This window comes from Pteropus medius, unplaced genomic scaffold, assembly GCF_902729225.1.
Source record: "Pteropus medius unplaced genomic scaffold, Ma_sr-lr_union100, whole genome shotgun sequence".
Taxonomy (NCBI): Eukaryota; Metazoa; Chordata; class Mammalia; order Chiroptera; family Pteropodidae; genus Pteropus; species Pteropus medius.
Genome location: NW_024352787.1, coordinates 450,839 through 477,445, shown reverse-complemented (window position 1 = coordinate 477,445; position 26,607 = coordinate 450,839). Strand labels below are relative to the sequence as shown.

At 42.6% G+C, this 26,607-nt stretch overlaps 2 protein-coding genes and 1 pseudogene across 7 annotated transcripts in view; 1 reads left to right on the top strand and 2 right to left on the bottom strand.

Moving 5' to 3' along the window:
- The window catches only part of STK24 (serine/threonine kinase 24), a 106,585-nt gene extending 85,227 nt beyond the window's left edge, over positions 1 to 21,358 (top strand). For all 4 annotated transcript variants that reach the window (XM_039849170.1, XM_039849171.1, XM_039849169.1 and 1 more), the window contains 6 exons: positions 6,926 to 7,111; positions 9,135 to 9,280; positions 11,214 to 11,343; positions 12,581 to 12,649; positions 15,425 to 15,561; positions 18,303 to 21,358. In XM_039849170.1, coding sequence (XP_039705104.1) covers positions 6,926 to 7,111; positions 9,135 to 9,280; positions 11,214 to 11,343; positions 12,581 to 12,649; positions 15,425 to 15,561; positions 18,303 to 18,339 — 705 coding nt within the window. In that variant the 3' untranslated portion in view covers positions 18,340 to 21,358. The remainder of the gene's footprint in view (positions 1 to 6,925; positions 7,112 to 9,134; positions 9,281 to 11,213; positions 11,344 to 12,580; positions 12,650 to 15,424; positions 15,562 to 18,302) is intronic.
- On the bottom strand, positions 12,159 to 12,277 carry LOC120592055 (uncharacterized; annotated as a pseudogene).
- Positions 21,359 to 22,304: 946 nt separating the features above from the next.
- Positions 22,305 to 26,607, bottom strand: part of FARP1 (FERM, ARH/RhoGEF and pleckstrin domain protein 1) — a 268,128-nt gene continuing 263,825 nt past the window's right edge. For all 3 annotated transcript variants that reach the window (XM_039849165.1, XM_039849167.1, XM_039849166.1), the window contains 3 exons: positions 25,975 to 26,082; positions 25,404 to 25,555; positions 22,305 to 23,855 (listed from right to left, as the gene is read on the bottom strand). In XM_039849165.1, the coding sequence (XP_039705099.1) occupies positions 23,774 to 23,855; positions 25,404 to 25,555; positions 25,975 to 26,082 (342 nt within the window). In that variant the 3' untranslated portion in view covers positions 22,305 to 23,773. The remainder of the gene's footprint in view (positions 23,856 to 25,403; positions 25,556 to 25,974; positions 26,083 to 26,607) is intronic.

Here is a 26,607-nt window from a genome sequence, read left to right as displayed (position 1 = left end):
TAATGATTTTTAGTTCTCAATTAAGATCATTTTTCTCAGAGGTTCCTTACAAACATGAGGTAAAATTGTAATTCCTTTCTTTCATCGTCTTTTACCTGTCATATGTTATATTTTCCCAATTTTTCCTATGTTCTTTTTGCTCTGTTGTCCTGCAACTTTCTTATGTTGCAGTTTTAGACTAAAAAACCTAGGGACCCTGCTTCCTGGGTCTCTGATTTAATTCCCATATCCCATAGACTGCTTTCTCAGTAGCCTGTACACAGTAAATCTACACATGGTCCACAGAGAAATGGCTTTTCTGGACCAAAATTTCCAGGCAAACAAATATATAACTCAGATACAGATACATTTACATGCCAAATATGGTTTGTTCTCTTTAAATGGAAATCTTTTCAATATACAGTAGACTTGCCATTTTGAGCCATTGACTACTGTAAAGTGTCAGTGTTGTGCTGAAGTTGCAGGTGTTCCTTCCAGCATTTCAAGGTGGACCTGGCTATCCCACTGTTGAGTTGTAGTGGTGGCCATGACTCCTGTAGGCATCCTAATGGCCTTAGTGGCCATTGGCCAGTAAGTAACTATTAGGTTTTCAACCATCATGACAACAGAGCTGTCTAGTCCTTGGCATGTTTGTTGCTTATTGCTTTGCCCTGTCTGATGTGTGGATTACCCCCATAGCCACTTCTAATACCTGCAGCCACTTTTGCTATTGGCCCTTTTCGTATGGTTGTATCATTTTAGGCCTTGACAGAAACTTATGTGTTCAGAGTATGCTCTTAATTTTAAGCTGAGATTCATTTATCAAAGTTCATAGATCTAGATTTTGGTAGGGATTGGAATCCAGGTTCTTAACTCATCTGATTATATCACACTCATTATTCTCTTCCTAGTAAATTAGTTAATCAGCTGGTACATGTGACTCAGGATTCAGATCTTATGTTTTCACTGTTACCTATCATTGTTCACTTCACAGTTTTTCTTCAAGAATTGTCCAGGTTACCCGAGACCTTTTTCCTCCCTGTCTTTCCCCCAGTGCAGGACTTCTCTAGCTGTTTGCTGAAGGCGGCCTCTGAGCAGCATAGTTTTTACTGCATCATCAAGCTTTGCCATCTTTTTTCTTGGTGTTCTTGTCAAGATCAAAGTGCTTTTATCTGATCCGTAGGATTTGCAGTATTTTTTTTAGGTAAATCAAAAAATGCCTTCTCAAACTCAGTAGGAATGCACACTTGATTTGAGGCCTCAAGAAATGGTCACATTTTTCTCTAACCTTTAATTACGTTTAATTCTGGCTTATGTCAAAAGCCAAATCTTTCATTTGTTTGGATCACACCCAGTAACTATCAAAGAATGTATTTTTTTAACTTTTTCAATTTTCCACATGACTCTTTACTGGAAATCATGTGTGAAAATATGTTTATGTGAAATTTACTTCCCAGGTTTGTTGACCCAGGAGGTGTGGAAAGTGCAGATAAGGCTAATGTCTGTGAGTCTTGAGGCTTATCGGAAGTGGGTTCCTGTGGCTGAGGTCTTAGGAATAATGCTATAGACACACAGACATCACTACTGGTCATCATCACTGTAATACGATATTACTGATACATCCTCCCTTCTCTCTCTCTCTCTCTCTCTCTCTCTCACTCACTCACTCACTCACTCACATCCTCATGACTCTTAAGAATAATAACACACACACACAGACACAAGGACACATACACGACACACAGACACTTTAACGTCCTCATGACTCTGGGCTAGCAGCTCTTGTTACGAGCAATGCCTGACAAGGACAAAGAGCCTTTTTCCGAGGTTGCTTTTTGGAATATCTTTCTAGTGACTTACTCGTCTTCTTTCAGTCCCCCCTCCCATTCTTTCTTGAGTATACTTCTAGACATTTTTCCCACTGGTCTCTGCATTACAGGTAAAGAGCTTAATAGCTGTAGGGTAGCAAGGTTCCTTTACTGTCATTATGAGAGCATGCTCCCGTCAGTTTCCTCTTCGGGTGCACACACTGGTTCTCGAAGGTTGGGTTGTGTGAAGAAGAAAGGAATGCACCTGCCTCACTAGCCTTTCCACTCACTGAACTGAAGGGAATATCAGCCTAAGCTTTGAGTGTATGTCTAGAACCTTGTTTAAAACAGTAACCCCTTGAACCAGTATCTTTGACACCTTGTCATTTGTCTGGGCTGCTTAGGTGTTCTGAATGTGTTTGCCCATACAGAGCATCTTATTGTCAATCTCAGCTCTTAACCACAGCATTACTAAGTTATGATTGCTCCTATGCCTGAAGAACCTTTATCATCATCGTCGTCATCATCATTGTTTTTTCGTGTAGCTTGGTTTGTTTAAGAAGCCCCCAAATTTTGGAGACGGTGCCAAGGGAGATGACTGTTCTCCCACAAAGAAGCCTTTGTTTTCAATGCTAGAGCAGGGTCTTGGGCTGCAGAACTTACATCTTTTTCTTTCCTTTTTCTTTGTACGTTATTATGGCAGTGTGTCAGCAGATGGATTGGATTTGAGTAAAGACTTTGCCCCTGTTTCATGTCCCTTTTTCTCTACTCATTCATTCAGTCTTCATGTAATTGTGCTCAGTGCTGTGCTAAATAATTTATATCTTCAGTGAGTAATTGCAGTTCTGGGTGTCAGGTACTCTGACAGGTAATCGGGGAGAGCAAGGGAGCTGAGTGAGGGACATCAGAATGAGCTGGGCAAGGTGTCACAGACATAGGGCTTTTCAGCCCCTCAAAGATAAGGGAAGGATGTTCGGGCCAAGTCCAGTGTGGGAAAGGAAAGACATTTGTATTTGGATTGTAGATTGTGGTGAAGCACATGGTAGGAGATGAGGCCAGAGAAAGGTGACTTGCCTATTAAGTGAAACGACATCCTGTGGACACTAGGAGTATGGTGTCAGTATTCACTTGTAAATAGCTCTGTTTTTGGCCTCAAATCTGTAAAATATAGAAAAAAATGAGATGAAAAGAACACCCAAGCACAAGCCAAATTATTTTGGTGTCCAGGCATCTCTGAAATAACCATTTGCAATCAAACCATATTGGAAATAATGGAAATGGAAATAGGTGATGTGTTGATGGAAAAAATATAATTGTTAAAGATGAGTCACAACACAGCAGTATTAGACCCCTGGTTGCTGGAATCTGCACACTTAGCCTGTCCACTGCAGTATGTGACTGTCCCTTCCTGTCTTGTGCTGAGTCCTCTGGCCTCCCCTAGTCTCTCTGTTTGGGATCAGGAATTACCCACAGTCTCTGTTATAATGCCCTGGAGGTGGAGGAAGGGTGTGAATGCAAAAAGCATCCAGCCGGAGACTAACAACAGGCTTTGTTTTAGCATGTAATAATGATTGGGCCTTTCTGGATGAACCTATGATTATTGCTATTTAGTGCAAATGAACCTATGATTTACTGCTATTTAGTGCAAATGATTTTAATACCTCTATATGCTGTTTAGGTATCACATCTAATTAAGTAGCTAGTTTATATTAACTCCATTTTGAGCTATGTTTTGACTAGTTATTACTGTGATTTGGGATTCTCCATGATTTTTCCCCCTCTTCCTCTTGATTATAGAGTTGGCTGTGATTCCTTCTAGAGTATCTTCTGTACATAATTTTTTTATGGCACTTAAATTGTCCGCAGATTTGTAGCCAGCTTATACATAACACGGTATTGGTAGGATTTAGACTATCATATATTGGTAACACCCCACCCCACCTGTCACCCGCATTGAGAAAGAGTCCTTGATCATCATTAACAAACAATTCTGTGTTTTCACTTAGGAACGGACATGCTACCTAGAACTGTCCACATAGGAGAAAATCTGTTCACAAAATATCTGCAGTACAAAGCACTTGCCCCTTAACATTTTTTGAGTTGGACTCACATTGAAAAACCTCTCTTTGTTTTCTCTTAATGTCTAATTTCATGTCTTCCATGGAAGGAAAATGGATCCTTTCTCATACCTGAATTTTAATTGCCTTGGAAAATGATTGTCTTTCCCCTCACATAACTTTTATGTTAAAACACACACATTCTAAATGTGATGCCGTACAGATACAGCTATAGATCAACTAAATTATGTTTATGATTCTCTATCAATGTCGTCGTTGCGTACAAGATACTTTAATAAGTTAATGTGCTATAGCAACTTAATCATTTCTCTAAGGTTTAGCGTAAGTAATGCAATTGAATATTTTTGGTAACATATACTATTTTCTAAATCTAGAATTATTTATTTAGGATAGATTCCTAAAAGCGGAATTAATTGGTTTTAACAAGTTTGAATGTTAAAACCATAATGGTTATGCCAAATTGCTTTCCATTTATTCAGGTGCCAGTCAGGTTTTCCAAATTAGTCAGGAGATGGTTATATGTGTGCAGGGGGAGCCTGTAGGCAGGAAGACACTTAGGGGTCCCTTACCCAAGTCCCAGGGAGTGAGCCAGGGCAAGAGGGCTAGAGAGGGACCCAGGGTGCCAAGAGGTCAGGAGCCACCTACCTGGCACCTGGTTGATTTGGGAGGATCCAGAGAATTCCAAGAGGCTAGGATGACACTTGGGTTCCTGGCTGGGCTGCCTGGGAAGTTGGCACAACTTTTGTTTTGAGAAGCCTCTGCTGGCGACTTTCCCAGGGGAAGCAGGTAAGCAACGCCGTGCCTCTTCTGAAGACTATGGAGATGCATAACAGGTTGGGTTGGAAAGGCTGTTTCCTCAATCAACTTTAGTTGGTCTATCTTGGCCGATGGAAGCAGGTGCCAGGTCCTCAGAGTCTTGCTGCTTGTCCACTTATTGTCTGGCCTCGAGCCCGTTAGCGAGCCTGTTAGCAAGCCCTCGGACTGCTAAGGGAAATGAGTGCCAGCAGACACTGTCATCGGCCTGGGCCTTCTAGTTAAGGAGTGTGTTTAAGTGGTAATGGGATGTGTAGGGGTCTGGAAGCGCATCTGTCAGAGGTCGTCTGAACAAAGCTCCTGTATCTGTACGGCAAGGGGGCAGATTGGTGCTGAGCAGCAGGCTTTGCAAACAGCAAAAGCTGTAATGCAATCCGAGAGGGCTGGAGTAGGCAGACAGAAGTGGAATCATAGACTTTAGAAAGGAACCTGTTGAGTGAAGGGCCGTTGCCATACTGGAGTGTGCATTCAGTCATCTTTGCCTCATCTGTTTTTGCATCTCGCCTTCTCTGCTTGTACCTGCACACGCATGTCCTCCTGCCACTGCCACAGTTGCAGGTGCTCACCGCTGGCACGCTTCTGTGTACCCATCTTCCCCTTCCTGGGGATGAGGACTGGAATAAGTCACATTTCTGCTGATTTTTTAAATAAAGCAGAGTTGAAGTTGCAGAGAGAAAGGAAAGAGGCACATTACTCTTGACACCAGTTCATCCAGACTGACCTCTTATAGTAAAGTTTAGTACAAAGAATTTAGAACAAGGGCTTGCCGACAGTCACTCCCACCTTCCCTGAGAACAGAAAGGAGTAGAACAGGTGGTAGGCATCGATCCCACAGACTGCTGGGGAGGTTGTAGTGAGGATTTCTCATACTCACTAGGATTGTGGGATCATGGCAAGTGATCCTCTGCAGGCTGGAAAATGTCTGAGTCCTGCAGTGACCTGCACGGTGTTTCAGACTTTCCATTTCCTGGCTGTAGAATGAATATGCAGATTTATTAGGTTCTAACTTAATTGCCTGGAATTATGATAGGTTCATAGCGCACAGTGACAAGAGCAGAAAAGTTATCCTAGACTGAGTACAGTAGAGTTTTAGCCCTCCACCTCCGGCCCCTGTTCTGCTTTGCTGGCCTGTGTGGTCTTGCTTCATTTTTTTTTCAGTTTCTGTCATCTTTGATGGGGATTGGTACCAGATGCTGAGAAAGCCTCATTAACTAGAATTCCTCTAAGACCTTTCTACTCTTTTCATTTATAACACATGATCAAGGACTTCATCTACCTGACTGACCAGGCGAGCCTGCAAGTATATGCTGGGCGGGCAGGACAGGGTCAGGCAGCTAGACTCCAGGTTCCCCCACATGGCACCCCTCGATTCCTGCCAACAGTGAATCTAACCAAGCCTCTAGGTTTGATGAACTCTTTGGGTATTTGATAGGAAATATAGGAGCTAGAAAAATGTATTAAATGACACCAGGAAGAAACCAGACAAACCCAGACTTTGGGGCCTAGTTCTTCCTCAAGTCAGTGACACTGGGGAGATTCGGGAGTGGACTGTTTCAGGTTAAAAGAGCCTAAAGGCCATCTAACAGTCAGTTGTAGCACATGCGCCTTGTTTGGATCCTGATTAAAATTAACTATGGAAAGACTTTGAATAGTGAAGAAATTTAATTATTACATGATACTAAGACTAATGTTCTCTGCTTTTTATGTTTGAACATCAAGTTCTGAGTGCTATGTAAGGCACCTTGCACAACCACACTGTTATTGTTCCCATTTTCCAGATGAGGGAACTAGGCTCACAGGTTAGGTATTTTACCCAACATCACAAGACCAGGCTGGCCATTCTTGACATCAGAACATTAGTTCTAAGCATTGCTTGATGGGGCATCTCACAGACACACCTCCACTGCCCATATCTGCCCTCTCTGCTCACCTCTGATTACCTATCCCTATAGACTGTCTCAGGGACTTCAGTTAAATTGAATGTGTCATTCCTCCAGCAGTAAGTGGAAGAAGAATCGTAAAAGCCATCTTTAGCAGAGAGGTAGAAGATATTTTGTATATTAAATTTTCTCCTATGTGTTGTCTATTTTGAAATGAAAACTAAAAGCTTATTTTTTCATTTTTAGTTAAATAATTATCTTTTCAAAACCTTAGAGGTACACTGAGGTGTATTTTTTTTTTTTTAAAGCGTATTTATTTGAATTAACTCCCGCTTGGCGTGTCTCTAAAGATGCTTTGTTGTTGCAGGCAGACATCTGGTCTCTGGGCATAACAGCTATAGAGCTTGCAAAAGGTGAACCACCTCATTCTGAGCTGCACCCCATGAAGGTTTTGTTCCTCATTCCAAAGAACAACCCCCCGACACTGGAAGGAAACTACAGCAAGCCCCTCAAGGAGTTTGTTGAGGCCTGTTTGAATAAGGAGCCGAGCTTTGTGAGTTTATGAGATTGGAAAGGGCGGGCATTTCCTTGTGCGTGGACTGACTTGTTCTAGATACATCTTACTGAAATTTCTTTAATCACTATTGTCAGCTGTCTTCACAATTTCATTTTTTTCTCTTTGTAAATGAATATGATGGATTTCTTTGCATTGCAAATAGGTTTTTATTGTTATTTAACAATTAAAAATTATTTTTTTTCAGTGTTTCTAGCATCTCATACTCATTGAGCTTGAGGACTATTCTTAATATATGTGGAATCATACGTTTTTCATATTTATAGTGGAAGGTCAGGGCTGTAAACTATTAAGCTGTTTTTAGTAATTGCAAAGTCTAGCCTGAAAAGTAATGGCTAAATGTGTCTTTACAGTAAATATTTTCAGTTTATTCTTCACATGTGTTAGGAAAGAAAAAGCAAATCAAACATAAACCACCCACCCACTTTGCTCTCCACTTCCCTTCTTTCTTTTATGTTTCGTTGATCGTAGCAGAGCCATGTATCAGTGACAACTACATAGCTTTAGCCTATTTCTCTTTCTGAATTAGGACATTTCTTTGAAAGTTATCTGTGTATTTTGGTGTTGTGTATAGCACCCTATGTCTTTGTTTTGTTTGTGAATTTTACAGCAGGGTTAGCTAGCTGATGGCCAAACTGAACCCCTCCTTTTTATGAACTCTTATCTAAAAATGGGCGATTAATATTATAAGAGCACTGTGGTTTTCTAATATGATGCCAGTTTGGATAAAGAAATTAAATGGAGGAGTGCAACATTTTCTAAGAAGCTCTAGGGGATGCAGAGTATGTGAGGCAGGCCTCAGGCGGTGTGGGGCTGCTGTTCTGCATGGCCACGATGCTCTGCTCTTTATATCATGGTGTTAATTCCTAGTCGCAAAGCACCAGCACCAGCACCCAAGAAGATACACTCACACACATGCACTCCTTCTCGTTAAAAACGTATTTCTAGTATTGGCTTACTTGCCCAGTGTACACATGTACACATCTCCATTCCTACCTTGACTGCAAACACACTGAAGAGGATGAGAAGCTGAGAGTATGAGCACTTCTGAGATACTTGGAGTTTCATAATCATGTGGACAGACTGAGAAATACCAGAGGTGGCCTAGGTTTTTCAAAAGCTCAAATTTGAGACACATGTCTAGCTCTTGTTAATAGAGCTTTAGTAATTTGGAGTAAGTGGGGAACTTAGTCTTACTCATGTTATTTGTGTGTTCCTGTTGTTTACTCTAAATGGGCTTTACTCGGCTTCCTTGGGAAGCATGTTCCCTGTAATTGGGTTTGCAACCTCAAGAGCAAAACAGTTGGCCAAGTTTAAAGCATTCTGTCTGGCTGTAGCCATGCTAAGCCCAGGGCCTGGATGAAGTACTCACCCTGATCCCAAGGAAAGAGGCAGAACTGGAAAAACCAGCATTTCTAAATTTGGAGAGCTGTATGACTAAACTTGGGTACACTTTTAGCATCCAAGAAAAGGGTATCTCCTGGCTCCTTTCTAGTTTCCTCTAGGTGGATCCAAATTAAGATTTTTAAAATGATTTTTTTGGGTGGAACCAAAATTTAATATAGGAAGTTAACAAGGTAATACAGAACATGTGTTTTCTCACTTGCCAGCATTTGTATTAAAATGATTTATAAAAACTAGGAGGTATATTCTAGCTCTCTTGAATGATCTCCGAAATTCTCTGGAGTATTTTCTGTGTAAATGCGTTTATCTGGGGGGAGTTCTCTTGCTTTCGTTGGATGGTTACGTGCAAAACGTTAAGGATCCCATTAGATACTAAACGCCATGTCCTCTTTGTACAGAGTCCCACCCACAGGTGCTAAATGACTATTCTTTGAGTAAGTCTTAGGGGAAAAAAATATTTGAAGTACAACTTTATCTTTTCATATTAGTGTAGTTGTTTGAATTTTGAGTCACTAAGTCTGACTTTCGGGGTAGAATCACGTAGAATGTAGGGACTTCATCTCATGCTTTTCTGTTTTCTTTGTTGGTGGATTTCCAGAGGCCCACTGCTAAGGAGTTACTGAAGCACAAGTTTATAATACGCAATGCAAAGAAAACATCCTACTTGACTGAGCTCATTGACAGGTACAAGAGGTGGAAGGCTGAACAGAGCCACGAAGACTCCAGTTCTGATGATTCTGACACGTAAGTCTGCTCCGCCTGAGCTGTATAGAGTGTGCGTGAACCAGGAGGTCTTCACATGAGCTGAGCAGCGTGTTCATGAGCCCCTGCGCTGTGCTTGAGGTGCATAGTATGCGGGATGTGGCCTGTTTGTTCTACTCTTCTCTTTAGGATGGGCTTTGAGTTTCTTTTCTTCCCTCCCCTCGCCTTTCTACCTTTCCTTTTCTTTTCCATTTTCTCTTTTAGATAATCCAGGTCGATGGTGCTCCTTGAGTTAGTGTGGAACCATCTGGGAGTCTTTTAGCCTCTTTTTATTGCCAGTCAAGTTTTTCTGAGTAAAGTCTGTGAGATAAAACTGCATAAACTGAACTTGACCCAGTTTCTTTTTTTTTTTCCATTATACTTCCTACTCTTAAAATGAAACTGATCAAATGAAACTGCTTTAAATGTATTTTAAAGAAGATATAAATTTGTGTTTATGATTCTGTGTTCTGTTCTGGTAGAGCTTGGCATTATTATAAAAGCTCTATACTAGGAAGTTTTTGGTAAATAAACCAAAAACTCCCATCAAGTTAAGCATCTAGGAATTTTGTTAGTTAAAGAGCTGAATTAGGTATAGATGCCATTTCAGTACATGGGATCAGGAAAGCTGATGGCTCTGACGTGAAAGAAGAAGCCAGGTCTGTTGATTCTGAATTTCTGGGGATGAGACCCAAGTGTATTTTCAGGGTCCCCTTGTAAAGCCAAGAGTGAGAACCACTGGCTGGGGATTTGTCGAGGTCAAGACTTTGAGAAATTAGGGTAGTAGCAATGAGAGTGAAAAGATGAACAATGAATACAGATGTGGCCATGGATTTGGATAAAGGAGGTACAGACAGTTCACACTTGAGCAGTGTGATGGGTTTTGTTGAGATGACAATATTGGAGAAGAAGCTGTTTTGGGGAGGCCAGGGTACAGGAGGCTGAGTTTGGTATGAGACATGTTTGAGTTGCTGACAGATGTCCAAGAGGATGTGTCCAGTATAGAGTGACATCAAGGTTTGGAGTTCAGAAGAGATGTCTAGGCAAATGATACAGATTTAGAGTCACCACTTTGTATATGAGAATGAATGGTGCCACTAAGAGCATATCTTCAGAATTTGAAGGGCCTGAAGCCTACAACCAAATCCTAGGAAATGCCAGCATAAAGGATGAATGTGAGAATGATGTGGGTCAGAGGAAATTCAGATGTCGTGCAGCCCCAGGAATTTGGAGTCTAGAAGAGGAGGGAGTGATCAGTAGGATCATTGCTGCTGAGGGTTTGAGCAAGATGAGTACTGACCAGAAACGCCCTTGTCTAATGGTATGCAGATGATTGGTGGCCTTAGTCATAGCAGTTGCAGATGAGTAAGTTTTAGAGTGAGTGGAAGGTAAGGAATGAAGGCAGTGAGTGTAGGTAATACATCCAAGAAATGTGGAGACACTGGCTGTAGCTAGCAGGGAGGTTGTGTGAGTGAGCAAAAGGATGTATGTTGAAAGTGGATGGGAAGGAGTCTAAGGGGAGAAAAATCCAAGAGGGGCTGTCAGTGGAGTAGAGGATTGTTCCACAGAAGAAGAGATGCTGCTTTCCATTTGAGGAGATGGGAGAGATGGATGTGGATGCAGTTGGCATTGTGGGAAGTTGTGGTAACCACATTCTGATGGTCTTTCTTCTCTGTGAAGTAGAAGACAGGGCTGTCTTCTGAAAGTCCAAGGGGGACTGGAGGCGGATGTGATTGGTTGGAAGTGGGGAAAATTGGAAGTAGGCGTGGCGTGAGACAGAAGGCATACATGCATGCATGGGTAGATAGATGGGCAGTGTTCAGTGCTCAGTTGGAGTTGGAGAACGTAGATTGAGAGGCCACCAGTAGGTCTCCGTGAAGTCTCCTGCAGAGACAGCACACTCACTCACAGAGTTCTCCTGGATTTATGTATTAAGAGAAACAGACACGGACAGCCAAGCATCTGGAGGCAGCGATGCTGGGGACTGGATCTTCACAATCCGAGAGAAAGATCCAAAGAGTCTTGAGAATGGAGCTCTTCAGCCTTCGGATTTAGAAAGAAATAAGGTACGATTATCCTAGAGTAACACTTGTCATCGGTCAAAAGCATTTTTTTAGTTACTTTTTGTGAAGCCTGCCTGCTGCATTAGTGGGCTAAGTGGTCTCTAATGGCAGCCTGTTCTGGAATTTTGCTGCTGTTGAATCAACAGAGCAAGAGATTTTGTTCTGTCTGATTACTCAGTGTCAGACCTACAGTGCTAATTTCTGCTCTGTGTAGGCATGCTGTCCTGCTGTGGAGTCAGCGTTTCCTGACACTTGGACATACAGTGGGATTCATTGGTTATGGAGAGGGGCATGAGGTTTCACATATGAAATGACTTTCTAGCTCTCTTGATAGGACTATGCCTGTTTTGCATACAGGGTTATTCATATAAGGTACTAGAATTTTGAGATTAAGTTTTATTTAAAGAACTTAGAAACAGATGCATTGATTTTGGTCTTTATATAAAACTTTATTTTGATTAATTAATAGATGCCTTATTTTAAGTTTACAAAAAGCTGTATTATTAGGATAAATAATACAGCTTTTAAAGCACAGCGGTGTAGTTTCTCAGGCAGTGTGGACCAGTAGTTGTCCCTTGTTGATCCCGTAAGTCCTGCTTTGATAAGCAGAGTGGGAGTCATTATGTGTTCAGATAGAGGTTGCAAAAGTAAGAAATAGTCCACTGTTCTACAACAGCCACTTGGAGTAGGCAGCTCTGATCTGATTTCCATTTCCAGGGTTTCTTTTCTTTCCTTTTTTTTAGGCGAGGCAACCCTCGGTTGACCTTATAGATTATAAGGACCTTATCAGCTTACAATCTCTTATTTTTTATTTTTTATGCCTACAGTACCTGGTCTTCGTAGGTGGTCTCCCATCCAAGTACTAACCAGGCCCGACCCTGCTTAGCTTCCAAGATCAGACGGGATCAGGCTTGTTCAGAGTGGCATGGCCGTAGACCCAGGGTTTCATTAGTAAAGTCCTCCTACATAGATAGCACAGTGGTGCAGTTCAGCGCTGCCTGCATCCACACAGAATGCCACTTCATGGGCCTCTAGTACCTTTCAGTGTGGAATCCAGACACTGTGGTTTCGCCATTTTATAGTCTAATGAAGGATAGTAATATAGTCCTGTTCAGATTTTATAGTAAATTGAACATTGCAGACTTTATGCTTGGATAGCACATGTCTGAAGTTTATTGAATTATTGTGAATATGAATATTAAATATTTCTAATTACCTTTTTTTTTTTTCTTTTCCTAAGATGAAAGATATCCCGAAGAGGCCTTTCTCTCAGTGTTTATCTACAATTATTTCTCCTCTGTTTGCAGAGGTAAGATGCCCAATTGACTTTTGGGGGGACGTGAGAGAGGAAGAATAGGACAGCAGGACACTCCTTCTGTGACAACGTTGGGAAATTAGAACAAGCAGAAGAGTGTGCTTTGTACTCCTATAAAGCCAGCTGGAATCCAGCCCCTCTTGGTTAAGAGTAACTGTGTTGCTGCCTTGAGTGTACAGATGGGACATCAGCAACTCAGCCCAAGTCCATACATTACCAGAGTGATTTTTAACTTCACTTGTACTGCTTTCTACAATATTGATTTGGGTGCAGCTTGATCTATCTGCCTCAGACAAATTTATGGCAATGTAAATAGTGGATTTCTATTTTAAAGGGGACATTGGATTCCCTGGAGTCCTCGTGCTCCCCACTGAGCCCTCAGATTAACCTTACTTCTTATTCAGTACCCAGTGCAGTCACCTTACCTAGCAGGGCCATCTGTCTTTTAGGCGAGTGGCCCATTTCAGTCCCTTGTTCTGTGATTGACTGTATCCTGTGCCATCTCTGGGAACGCCCCGCCCCCTAGTAGATATCTGTATGCATAATTGCTTTTTGAGATGTTTTAAGAATAGATTTTGTGAGAATGAAGATTATTTTTCATCTGGTTAGTAGCTGATTTGAACAAAAGTGGGAAATATTCCTTTCTCTCATTTTTTTATGCCCCTTCCTGGCTCAGGTGACCTTTAAGGTAATTCAGATGAGTTGTACCAGTCAGTGCCTTTTGTTTGTGTGGTGATTCAGTGCTCCCCAGGGAGGCTATACCAAGAGACCTCAGACTTGAGGTGGGTGGTCTAAGGTGGGAAGGAAGTGCCACACACAGTCTCATTCCCACGCTCCACTTGGCCTGAGCCTCAGTCACACGGTGCCTTCACCTTGGCAGGGTCCAGGGTGCTCCAAGCCAGCCTCTGTCCTGTTCCCTCTTCTGGCCCCTCCTCCACGCTCCTTCCCTTGCCCAGCCCAGCATCTGCCTTCACAAGCTTGCCTAAGGGCCCTCCCTCCCAGCCTGGGAGACTGGGGCCCAACTAAAGGGCTGTGGCCAGAGCCTGAGGTACAGGGTTGGAACCACTAAACACACTGGTTTTAGATTGAAAACTAAATGGCACAGGGCAGGTAGAGGCCCCTTCTGTGTCTCTTTCTGGCTGCAGCCTTGGCTGATTCTTCTGGGTACACCTGCGCTCTTCCTGGGATGTCCATAAGACCCCATTTTGCTCATTTGTCTGTTTGGGGGATTAGTCAGATTTCTAGATGCTCCCTTGCTTTCCTGCAGTCTTTCCATTGCTACTTGACTAGAATCAATCAGACAATTAGGGAAAATGGCATAGATTTTCTCATTTGTCTGAAGCTGTTTAATTTTTATTGAGCACATGAAGAAACTTCTAAATCATTCAGAATTAATGAATTAATCCTAAATGTAATAATGTTTTCATTTTTTTCCAGCTAACCTAAACTCACAGGCATCTTATGTTTTTATTATTAATATTTGATAACCTGATACTCAAAGTGTTCAGTGTGCATTGTTTTATATAATACTCATAAAACTCAGTAGCAGTCATTCTCTCTACATCTGCAGATGAGGACATTCCTTGACATCACTCAGTGTGTGCCCAGGTAGCTCACTCAGGCTGGGTGGATAGAGCCCATCCAGCAGCATTGGAGCAAAGGAACTACCTTGTGGGGTCCCAGGGCGGTGTGGGCAGTGGAAGAAGGAAGCTGTAGGACATGGCAGGGACACAGAGTGGTATGTTGCAGGTCACTCAGGACTTGTAAGGACTACTATTTAGTTGTTAAATGATTGGGAGTCCTATACAGACACAGTGACTGTCTCTAGAGTGGCTGTGATTCAGTCTATGAAGAAAACATAGGAACAACTGCTCTGGGAAGTGCTGAGCAGACATCCTCAGCCCCGCTAGCCCCTCCCACCCCAAGCCTTTCCAGTTCTTTTGTATGTGCCTTGAGCAGGGAGAAGCCATTGTTTTTATGAGACTGATGCTGGGAATGACAGCATGTGTTCATGACAGCTTGAAAAGTCAAAGCTGCTTTGCAAACTATTTCTTAAAGATAAAATTGAGGAGGGGGACTTCTGACGAGGAGGTAGTGTCTGTTTTCTCTGCAGCTGTCAGCTGGATCCTGTTCCAAGAGGCTGTCAGTCCTCTCAGCTGCATCTTGACTTGAGCGACTCCCCTTTTGCATGTTTTGGTTGCATCCCAGAAAGAGACTGAGTTGATCTTAAAGTGAGCGAGGTGCCTTGCAGACACTGTCATAGTTTCATGTGGGAGTAGAGGTACCAAGAGGGACATTGCAGGTTCCCAAAATTTAGAACAACAATTTATTTACATGAAATGGAATATTTTGATGAGACAGAACCAAAAGGCAGTTTGTTGGTATCTAAGAACCAACCATTAACATCAGTAAGCTTTAGATTATATTGTAGCTTCAGTATAGAAACTAACGTTGAATAATATTGTAAAATTAAGGTTGAAACAGAAAAACAGGGGAGGCCGACTGCCACGATCAGATTTTGAAAAGGTGCACAGAAAGCTAGTTGTCTTTCTTCACTCCAATGAAGGGAGGGACTTAAGTCTGACTAACGCTCTTGTTATATACAGCGTTCTCAGCATTCAGAAAGCTGTTCGTTGAAAGGAATGGGAAGTGATCAAGTGGCTGAGCTGAAGCCAGGACTCGTGGCTGGAGCAGTTACGGTCCACACGTTGTTACTTTTTAAAATAGATGCCCATGTGTATCACGCTCTTCACGTTTGTCTGTTTTAAGTTGAAGGAGAAGAGCCAGGCGTGCGGAGGAAACATGGGGTCCATAGAAGAACTGCGAGGGGCCATCTACCTGGCGGAAGAGGCGTGCCCCGGGATCTCGGACACCATGGTGGCACAGCTTGTACAGCGGCTCCAGAGGTAACTGCTGCCAGTATTCCCTCTGCCAAGGTTGCTGCCTCCAGAAGGGAGAGCCCATGGAAACACACCGTGTTTGCCCTGTGGCTTTCTTAGGTTGGCTGTAGGACACCTACAGATGGTCTGCTAGCTATCTTCCATTTGTTAGTTTGGCACTTTGTTCCAAGTTTGTTCCTGTTACCTTCTTGTTTTGAATTGTAGAAATCAGTATGAATGAATGATAGGAATCTGGAAACAACTGGGAAGGACTGCGAACTTTGTGCAGTTGTAGCTCTTGCTACATATAAACAGAATGTCTTTAAGATATCTGTTTGCTCTTAATGTTGCAGCCTAGTTATCAGCCAGAGAAGTACAGTGTTTAGCCAGATGTTTGTAACTCCATTTTGTTTTATGCTGCGAAGTCGAGTGACCAAAACTCCAGAAGCTGGGGCTTGGTGAGTTCAGTGAAAACGGACATGGGCATGTTCTTTTCCTTGGGTGTCTGTGCCAGTTCTTGACTCTGCCTCTTGCCTTGTTGTGACAGCAGTGCATCCTGCAGAGTGCTCCCTGTCCACCCCCTCACCCCAGTGGCCCTGGTGCTGCACGTACTCTAGGGTGAGGAGTAAGTGGGGATGACAATTTGGACCTTGCAACCCAGTCTCTCGAACTCATTTTAGGAGTCTCCTTGTGGAGGTCACTCTGACTGCCACCCCAGCATAAGTACAGTCGTTTGGGGGTGCTAAGAGAGTGGAGGTGTGCCGTGCTGCAGCCATGTGGCTCGATCTCTCCTTCACACACCAAACCTCAACACTCCTGAAGCACGAGGCATGTCATTCATCGCTTTGAAATTCACCTTCCGGGTGACCTGTCCAGGCTACCACGCCCTTATCAAAGGGTGGCAGAGGCTTGATGAGAGTTAGGAGTATTTCGGGTCTGAGGTGTCAACTTGACATCACAGGAAGAAGTTTGGTATGTGAGGTCACTTTTGCCACTTCTTAGAAGTGATTAAAGGGGCTGCCCAATGTCTTGTGAAGACTCCCTTTAAAATGGGATCTCAAGAGAAAATCGCAGTTCTGACCCTTCAGGTTTATTCTCCTGAACTCTCAGCTTCCTTCATAAAAGACATCCCAACTTTCTGACTTGCTCTAAGTAAAGTTTAGGCCAGAGAATAAAGTCGGTTTACTTGGTTGCCTTTAGTTTAGAGGCAATAGTCAGAATTATTATCCACCTCTCTTCTCAGTGAATTGCAGGAGTAAAGGAAAATGATAAAAAAAGTCAAGACACCACACGCTTATCTAGACATAGTCATTGTTACCATGTTTGTTTGTATCTACCCATTATGTATATGCAGTTAATTTCTGACATAGCTTTGTTATTCATTGAATGTTTTATAGTAGTATCATTCCTATAACGGTCCCTTTTTCTGATTTCTCAAAGAAACTTGCTATCACTTCACACTTCATTTTAGTGACATTTATTTCTCATTTAAAAACTTTAAATCTCAAACAAGTGAAACTAAACCAAAATCTTACCTTTAACATGTAATCAATATAAACAGTGATCGCTAAGGTATTTCACATTTGTTTTAGTACTAAGTCTTTGCAACTGTGTGTGTTTCTACTTCACAGCACACCTCAGTGTGAACTTGCCACATTTCAGGTGCTTGGTGGTCATATGTAATGTAAATATAACTATCCGCTGTCTACACTGTTTGAAGTTTTACTTCCCAGCGATGTACTAGACATACTGAGTCAATATTCTTTCTTTCTTCTCATCTCCAGACGATTCTTTCTCAGTTTTCTTTCCTTTTTGACATGTGAACCCACTCTCTATTCCTCAGCTATCAGATGACACTACTCTTGGGGTTCTTATTTGGTTCCCACAGGCCTTGGCTGGTGCCATCCATTGACACCTTTCGGGCTCTCCAAGTTCTATGTGTCCCCTACCCAGATGCCGCCAGATGCCAGTTTGCCATTACTGCTTATGTTTCATATCCATTTTACTCCCAAATGCATTACTTCAGTGGGTCACTTCAAAAAATGAGAACTGACTTTTGTCTGAATCATGTCAAAAGCTTCCTCTCTATTTTAGTTGAATTAATATGTAGATCTTTTTGTGTGGCATCAACTCTTCCCATGACCTAGGCATTTATGTTCTTGGAAAGTGAGTCTTAGGATCTGTGGCTAATGCATGCTTTTTGGGAGGATCTTATGTTACTATTTATTCTCTGGGAAAGTGCTGAGTATTTTAAATGCCTTAACAGAGAAGCTCTTAGGATGGAATGTTTGCAGTAAGTTTCATTAAACACATCCTATGTCATCTCCTGGGAATGGGTCACTTTTGAGGTGGCTAAGAGAATCTTGGCCATGAGAGGACTCCCTCTACTGCTAACTTTTTTTGTGTTCCAAAGCAAGACAATACTGTGGAATCACTGGAAGACAGAAGGAAGTATATTCAATCTCACCACCCTAGCCCATTACCATTATCGTTATCATTTTTGATGCATTGCCTTCCATTGTTATATGTAAGCCATGAACTTATCTAATTTTTTTCATTTCTGGAAATTGTGTAAAACTGTGTATAAGATTATACACATAAATTTTTTAGTTTTATGAATTCTTTAATTCATGGATAGTCGCTTGACTTAATTTTTTAGGACTTGGGATCGTCTATAAAAACTAAGATTTTGTTTGAATTTTTGCAAATTTTTTAATTTGGAGAAGTGACATTTACTAATGTTTCTCTTTTTGTTTTTTTTTCCCTAGATATTCTCTAAGTGGTGGAGGAACTTCATCGCACTGAAATTCCTTTGGCATTTGGGGTTTTGTTTTTCCTTTTTTCTTCTTCATTCTTCTCCTTTAAAAAAAGTCAACGAGGGCCTTTGCTGATTCCGCTGAAGAGATGTGCTATCGAGGGTCTGTACCCCCAGCCGAGGTTTCCTGTCTAGGGCCACATGGCCCTTCTTGCCGGCCTTGGCTAGATAAGTCTCCAGATGGGGTGGGGAGGGTCAACTCATTCAAGCGATCATTTTATTTTATTATTCTTGTTTTTAATTGTAACCATAGTGCACATATCAAGGAAAGTGTCTTTAAAAACAAACCCTGAAATGTATATTTGGGATTATGATAAGGCAACCGAAGAAACGAAACCTCAGGTATCCTGCTTTAAGTTGTAACTCCCTCCCCGGGAGACGGAGATTGCTCTGGTGGATCAGTGTACAGATTTGTATATAGTGTCATTTTTACGGAAACCCTTTTGGCGTGCATAAGGAATCACTGTGTACAAATTGGCCAAGTGCTTCTGTAGATAATGTCAGTGGAGTAAATATTCGACAGGCCATATAACTTGAGTCTATTGCCTTGCCTTTATTACATGTAAATTTTGAATTATGTGACCAGTGATTTGGGTTTTTTTTTTTGTATTTGCAGGGTTTGCCATTAATAATAATTGATGCCCCTCTTATGGAATACTCCTATTTGTACCTCAAATGCAAATTTTCCTCTTGTTGCCCTACAACCCTTTTGGTACATTTAGGAGTTCCTTTTTCATTGATGGTACTATTTCTTAGTGTTTTAAATTGGAACATAACTTGCCTCATAAAGCTTTAAATTATTATTTTAAGTTTCTCCCCAATGAAGTGCTCTCATCTAACGTCCGTTTGGAATCGTGCCACTGCCAGCCCTACGCCAGCCGTACCATTCTTTCCAGTATGATTTTCATTGCGCCTTGTAGTGAAATTTGCATATCATCTTTCCCACCGAAAAATGTCTGAATGCCTACACGAATAAATTTTATAACACTCACATTGCATACTCTCCTTGAAACGACTCTTGAGAGGGCAGGACACCTGCCGCGTGTTTGTGTGTGCCTGTGGTTGTGCGTGTGGGTGAGACGTTTTAGAACGTTATAGGAAGAAGTGCCCACATTCAAAATGCTGAATGTTTAGGTCAGTTCCCTATGCAACTTTTAAAAATTGGTCATTAAGAAGATATGGTTGAATATTATGGCTGATTTGTAAAATTGCTCTCTCTCCAGGAACCTCAAATAAGGGTTGTTTTGTTCTCTTAAAGGAGCCTGTGTTTGCTGACTTGTCAGGGCAGATGTCTGTATTTTCCTTGGCAGAGTCTTGCTTGACAAGGCGGGAAATAAATCTCTGGGTCTCTGGTATGGGAAATAAGAGTCCTTGTATAGCAATTCTTGACTGTCTGAAATAAGTATGCGTGGTACTTGTGTAGTTGTTGATATGAATTATTGTCATCTCTTGTCGGAGTATCAGTTCTTGAGGGGGAAGACAAGGATTTTTGGAAGCAAGAAAGTTACTGAGTAAACTTCAGGATGGAAGGTCACATATGTGCCGGCCCAGTGGCCTGGAGGTTACAGGTAGAGGACAGAGGCCTGAGTCAGAGACATATGAGTGGGTGGTTATTTTTAGTTTGTTAATTGAGTCTACTTTTAAATTCGAAAATTAAATTGTGATTTTTTAATTAGAAGTAGATTTGGGTTGAATTAATTTCTATTAAGGATACATTTTGGTTAGGGGAAATAGAATTGAATAGCTAATTCTTATTGTGCGTGTTATTCTGCAGCAAGAATGTTAACTTGAAAAATAAATTTTGAAAGTATTTTGTGTTTCTGAGAGTATTCTGTATAAGGGAACTGTTGATTTTCCCTGTGTGAGACATAAGCCAAAGATCAGTTTTGTTCATTGCAGGAGAATCACTCAAAGAATGAGCAGTGTTCCCCTAAAGTGCTTGTCTGATTTTAAGACAGATAACATGGACAGCAGCTTTCCGGTTCAGAGTTCTTAAAATTTGCAAGTAGACACTGACATCAAGACTGAAGCTAAAGCCAATCTCAGATACAAGTAATGGGTTATGCTCATAGATAGACTGGATTCCAGTTAAGCATATTGGTGCAAATGGTCAGGTATTCTGCAATCACTAGACTCTAATATACAACAGCGTCTCCTGGATAAAGCAGCAAATTATTCTTTTAGAGTTTATTGGAATTATCTTCTGTTGATTAAGCTTCCTGGGGAAGATGTGGTTGGACTGTATTTTAAAAGTGGATTACATCCATATACAGTTTCTTCTGATTTGTGACTTTCTGTGAACACACAAACTCAGCTGATGTTTTTAAGGAAGCTAGCATATTTGTGTATCCACTTCAAGCCCTGTATTAAAAGACAGACCACATACCAGAGCTACGATGGGACCTGCTTCCGACAATACAAACTGCTGTTGATCTTTAGCCAGCCCAGCATTCAAGATGGATTCACTAACACTCGGAAGTCTCTCAGTGCCAAACCCCAGCAGTTAACAGCTTATCCACCGAGAGACTGCAGACAGTGGTGGTGCACCTAGTGTGGGGAACGGCTTCACACAGCATGGTTACCAGCTTTTGGAAATAGGCAGTGGGCTGGCTGTGTCTGGCTGGTCATGCCTTTTTGAAGCTGTCTTGTGTGTGTGGCCCAGATGGCTGCACTTAGCAAGATGGCCACCAGTGTGGTCTGGGGTGTCTTGGTCCGCTAACAAGTCAGTCTCGTGATTGTCTTGATGTTACCAAGTGCCACATACCTTCCGATTCTGACAGTTTTGTTCTCGAGTTGGTCTTGTGAAGTGTCTAATTCTTCATGTAGCATTTTGTACCTTTTATTTGGCAAAACATATGGTCTGTTTATAAGCATTTTTATATTTCCTTCTTTAAAAATATGCTTCTGTATTTCTGCTATAAAATATGGCAATAAATGGGGAGTGCTGCAAGGCGTGTTAAGCACAGGTACTGTGTCACACAAGGGTCAATAAAGTTCACAGAAAACAATTATTTTTGTAATTTTGTGTCTTGTGTGGAGAAGGAATAGACCGAATGTTTTCCCCCAGATTTTGTGTTGAAATCCTGTGTGCAACGTGATGTATTAGGAGGAAGCAATTATGTCGTGAATGTGCAGCCCTTGTGATGGGGTTAGTGCCCTTAGATTCCACAGAGATCCTTCGCCCTTTCCACCACACCATGAGGACACATCCAGGCTGGCTGTGAACCAGGAAGAAATTCCTCACCAGATACTGCATCTGCCAGCACCTTGATCTTGGACTTCCCAGACTTCTGAACGGTAAGAAAGTTGTCTTGTCTGTAAGCCACCCAGTTTATGGTATTTTTGTTACAGTATCCTGAATGGGCTAAGAAGGTAGCTCTGACACTTCCTGACAGCTTGGGAGCAGTCTGAATTGCACATGAGTTGGACTTTTCCTTTGAAGTCACAGGGGAGCATAGATGCTACTCATAGATCTCAACTGGAAGTGTCCAGCAGATGGTTTAGAATCATTCAGAAATACCGAAATATACAACCTCATCCCTAAGCCTTGTAGAATTTACTGTCTTCTGGAGGGAGAATTTTCCTGATAATGCCTCTGCCATCTTCGTGACTGGGGTAAAATACACTTGAGTGTCACCTTCCCAGGATGTTGGTCTTGCCCCTGGGATGTGGGAGAAGCTTGTCCCCAGGCCCCTTTCACAAAGGAAGTGGCAGGTAGCCCTTCCCTCTCTACTTCACCCTCCTCCCTTGGGTTTTAGTCCTTTCATAGTCACTGATGATTAGTCTCAGACTATAAAATACCAAGTTTTTCAAAACATGTTTGTCTTCATGAGTGGTTGCATCTCTTGTTTTTCTTTCACACCCACCCTGCAGTGACCAGCCAACTCTGCCCCTCGTCTGCTGAGGCACCAACCCACCGGAATTAGATGAAAATAAAGACAAGAGACAAGGTGGGTTGTTTTGCCTTAAAACTTCAATATGCTGGATTGTGGCGTGAGGTATTTTTATTCCCTTTAGTTAGTACTTAAAACCGTCTGGTACATATTGTAAGGCAAATGATTAACACATCTCAAGCTACTTGTCCATTTGTACATTGTCGTTCCCACATAAGTCAGTCACTCCACAGAGTCGGGGTTGCTTAGTCCCGTGTTGCTCAGGGAAGGGCCTTTCCCAGCTGTGGTGCAGGGCAGTGGAAGAGAACTGTTGGATTGGTCGTCCTCTCTGGACTGCATCAGAAAGGGCTTAAGAACACTAGGGAGTAGCAGCCACCCAGTCTCCGTAGAGAATAGGCAAACGGATTTTGATGAGTGGGCCCCAGCAGTTACTGGAAACCACGTTCCCTGTGTGGTCCAGCTGTCAAGGGTGTGCAATGTTATACTGTTGATACCCCATACTTGGGGGAAGGGAAGAGTATAAAAAAGAAAAAGGTTTTTTGAAGACAGGCACAATATATATACTACTATTGAATGCACAGTCCCAAACCACAGTTGCAGTAGGATATAGATAGGTATGATAATGGGCGCGGGGACTATGCACCATTATTTATAGTGCTTCTGCATCCACTGGAAGCTCACAAAAACTCTCCATAATGTAACATATCACAAACGGCCCTGATCACTGACATACAGGTTTTCATGCTCGTGAAACAGACAGCAAAACACCACAGCTTAGTATCTTCCCATTGTATACACCACTCACAGTACAGCGATAGTCTAGATACCACACTGGATTTCTGCTTCTCTCAACAGAAAACAACCCGCTACAGTTTGTAAATAATAATCACAAACAATTTGGTCAACTTGCGCCAAGAAGTAGGTCTGGTAACCAGCGTTTTATTGGGGCACAAGACCCCAGAGTGGAACGTAGTGTGCTGTAAATTGCTTATTAATCAAAGGAGTAAACCTAACTTCCTTTTATTATAAAAGTAGAAAGATTGGAAAAAAAAAACCCCAAAATCTGAAAATGATCTAATTTGCTTAAGACTGTGCCATGTGTATCACAAACACTGGAAAGTCCATTATTTAAAATGCAGCAGCCTATAAAAAGAAGGGTGCTTGCCCTGTCTTTTGGTTGAATGGATGTGTTTGTACTGCTTTTAAGGTGCAGTTATGGAGGAAAAATGGTCATTTGGCACTGTATTAAGACCGTGTTTTAATACTGGCACAAGCTAAAGAGCCCAGCAAGAGAATGACAGACAAAGTGCCACCAGCACTGGAGGTGGGAGCACTGTTCCATTCAGACGAGAGGTTAACAGCTGAAAAGACAAGGTTAAAAATGGTTCTGCGGCGACAGATGAGAGTTGCTGTAAAACCATGTTTTTGTTTTCCAGACAGGTTAATTTTACTAGGCTTCATTAATACAGGAGAAAAAGTAAAGGTCTTCCAGGAAAGTAGCCACTGCTGAAACAACAAATATGTCCTGCCATCAATACACATGAGAGTCTTTGTGACTCAGAATGTGGGCACGTGAAGCCGAGCTGGTGGCACTTCGGATCACCTCCATCCACCTAAAACAAGAAAGCGAAACAGCTGTCAAAGACCACTTTTTACAAATTTTGTAACAGTTTCATGATGCTGGGCAGTCATTACTTAGGAAACCACAGCATAAAGTAATATGGGCTTGGTTTGTAATCTGACATTTTAGCAGAAGAGTTTAAATGAACTCTTAGCACCCAATGTAAGTGTAAGGGTTCCTGAGGAACACAGTTTGAGAACCATTGACCTGGGTGTGCTCATTTTCTAGACTCAGACGTGTCCCCGCCAGGTGATGCAGCAGCAGCACATTCCATTTAGAGCGGTTAGAGGTAAGGTTTAGAACTCTGCCTCCTCTTCCTTCTCACCAGCAGCGGTGGACAGCCTATCCTGCTTAGTAGGAGTTCCATTTTATACATTTGAGTATTTGTGGCATACTGATTAGGTTTTGGGCATGCCGGCATTGTCTGGAGACATTTTTGGTTGTCATAATGATGCTGCTAAACATCTTCCAGTACACAGGAGAGACCTCACCTTCCCCCCTAACCAAAAATTATCTGGTGTAAAATGTCCACTGTGCTGAGGGTCTGCCAAGCTTCCTGCATTCGTGAAGCTTATAGATTGGCTTTAGACATTCCGTAATCACAGGCTTTTTCAGGATCTCGCCACTGCAAGGCTAAATTATCCTTGCTACAACAGTGACAGTATCCCAATTTAGATGAATTTACCAGTCCAGGCCCAAATTTGTGAATTATTAGCCCCTTGGAGTATATACTGAAGCAGTATAGCTTACAGGCTGCTATTTTGGGATGTCATGGGGAGGTTTCAGTTCTGGCTTTAAACCGCTATGCTGTTTTCATTGAACTAATTTTATTAGGGTTTGTGCACAGATCACAAGTGGCCCATGGATTAGAAACCCTTGTGTGGGGGTTTCAGTGTCAGTGGGTAGTGAGGGAATAAGTTATGGTCCCGTCACAGCATGGCCAGGAGAGAAGTTTCTCCTTAAATGTGTGCGGGGGCAGGGGGGGGTGACTTCTGTCTTGAGGGGACCCCCAAAGGTGGTGGTTTAAGGGTGCAACTGCTTGTGCAGCCTACTAGAGGGTGTACTTCCAGAGGCCCAAAATTTGCACTTAAAATTTCAGAAACAGACAAACCACTGGTCAAATGTGAGAGCCTGGATCTTCCCATTTGGCTTCTGTTTTTTGGCTAAGACTGTTGTCCCTGGGTCTCGTTAGGCAGTTTTCACTAATGAGGTAACTCTGAGAAGCAATAGGATTCTTTCCCTTCTTAATGTGGTCTTTTGACCAGAAACAGCCTTCTACAAATATTCCTGTAGCCCAATCAGGAATATTGGGACTTAAACAGTGAATCTATAGACTGAAAAAACTCACATAAAACTCACATTAGAGATTTAAAAGTGCAACGTGCGTGGCATTAACGAAGGACTGAGGTGATTTCCCAGGAGAAACATGGTTCCACTTGCTTCTGTGAGAACACAAGTGGACTCCGGCAGAGGGACCTCAGAGTTACTCTAAGCAAATGTCAGGGTTAGAAGAATGTCCCGGGCAGAGGGGGACATTTACCTTTCGAACGTGTATTCGCTTTCAGCCCTGAAGTAGTACACATGGGACTTGAAATGCAGCTTGAACACATAGTCTTTGTGGATGTCCTCAGACTCCGAGGGAATGGTGAGTGAATATCCAAGCAGAGGCAGGCTGGCGAGGGGGTGATTGTCCTGGCAAAGGTTAAGAGAGGTTAAGAGAAGGTGGCTTTGCAGAGGCAGCCACAGGTGTTGAGCTTGGCTGCAGCCTCTTACCCCAAAGCTGGTCTGGGTCAATGCACTGTGGTCCAGCTAGTGTATCCAGGCCATGAACCATCAATTAAGTTGTCATTCCCCCCACTCCCCGCCCCAAGAAGACAGATGGCCCTTTTCAAGGCTGAAGTAGTCCTTCAGCAAATGGATAATGCCGGCCTTCTTTCGGAGCGAAAGTCTCATGGACACACCCTTCTCCTGTAGGCCCCTTTCTCATACCTGGCTCGGTGGCTCAAGGGCAAAGTTCTTTGTCCTTGTGGAGGAAAACTGCTACATGGGCCCACACCCTAATACCTCGTCCCAAAGGTCACAGGGCCACTTGCCCTGTGTGAGACACGCACCTGATGTGATTTGTAGAAGAACAGGCAGAAGTTTGTGAATACCACCCACAGCTTCTGCCACCCATTGCTGTTTTTGAATTTCCTCAGCAGGTTCCCAGACAACTGATTCTGAAAGACAAGTAGGCCTGTAAGGAGCACAAATGGGGACACCCTCACCAGTGGTGTGCAGCCTGGTCTTGTGGAAAAGACAATAGAGCTTCACAGTCTGGTGAGAGCCTCGCTGGACAGGCCCAGCCTGTACTGGGCCCACAGGCAGGGGCTGCGGTTCTGAGAACAGGCTTCCCGCAACTGACTTAAGAAAATGGTGTTTCTCCCTGGTAGGTGGAGAACCCTTGGGTTCTCCTGGTTTGATTAATTTTTCTTGTCACCTATTATGAGTTGAATTATGTCCCTGTCCTCCCCCCCCCCAATGTATGCTAGCACTTGGGATCTCAGAATGTAGCCTTATTAGTTATTAGGGTCCATCACAGGTATAATTAAAAGAAGATAATACTGGAGTAAGTTAGGCCCTAACCCATTGCAACTGATGTCCTTATGAGAGAGGAGGGATACAGAAACACTCAGGGAAGAGTGCCATGCAACGACAGACTGGAGTGATGTATCTACCAGCTACAGAACACCATGGCCAGCAAA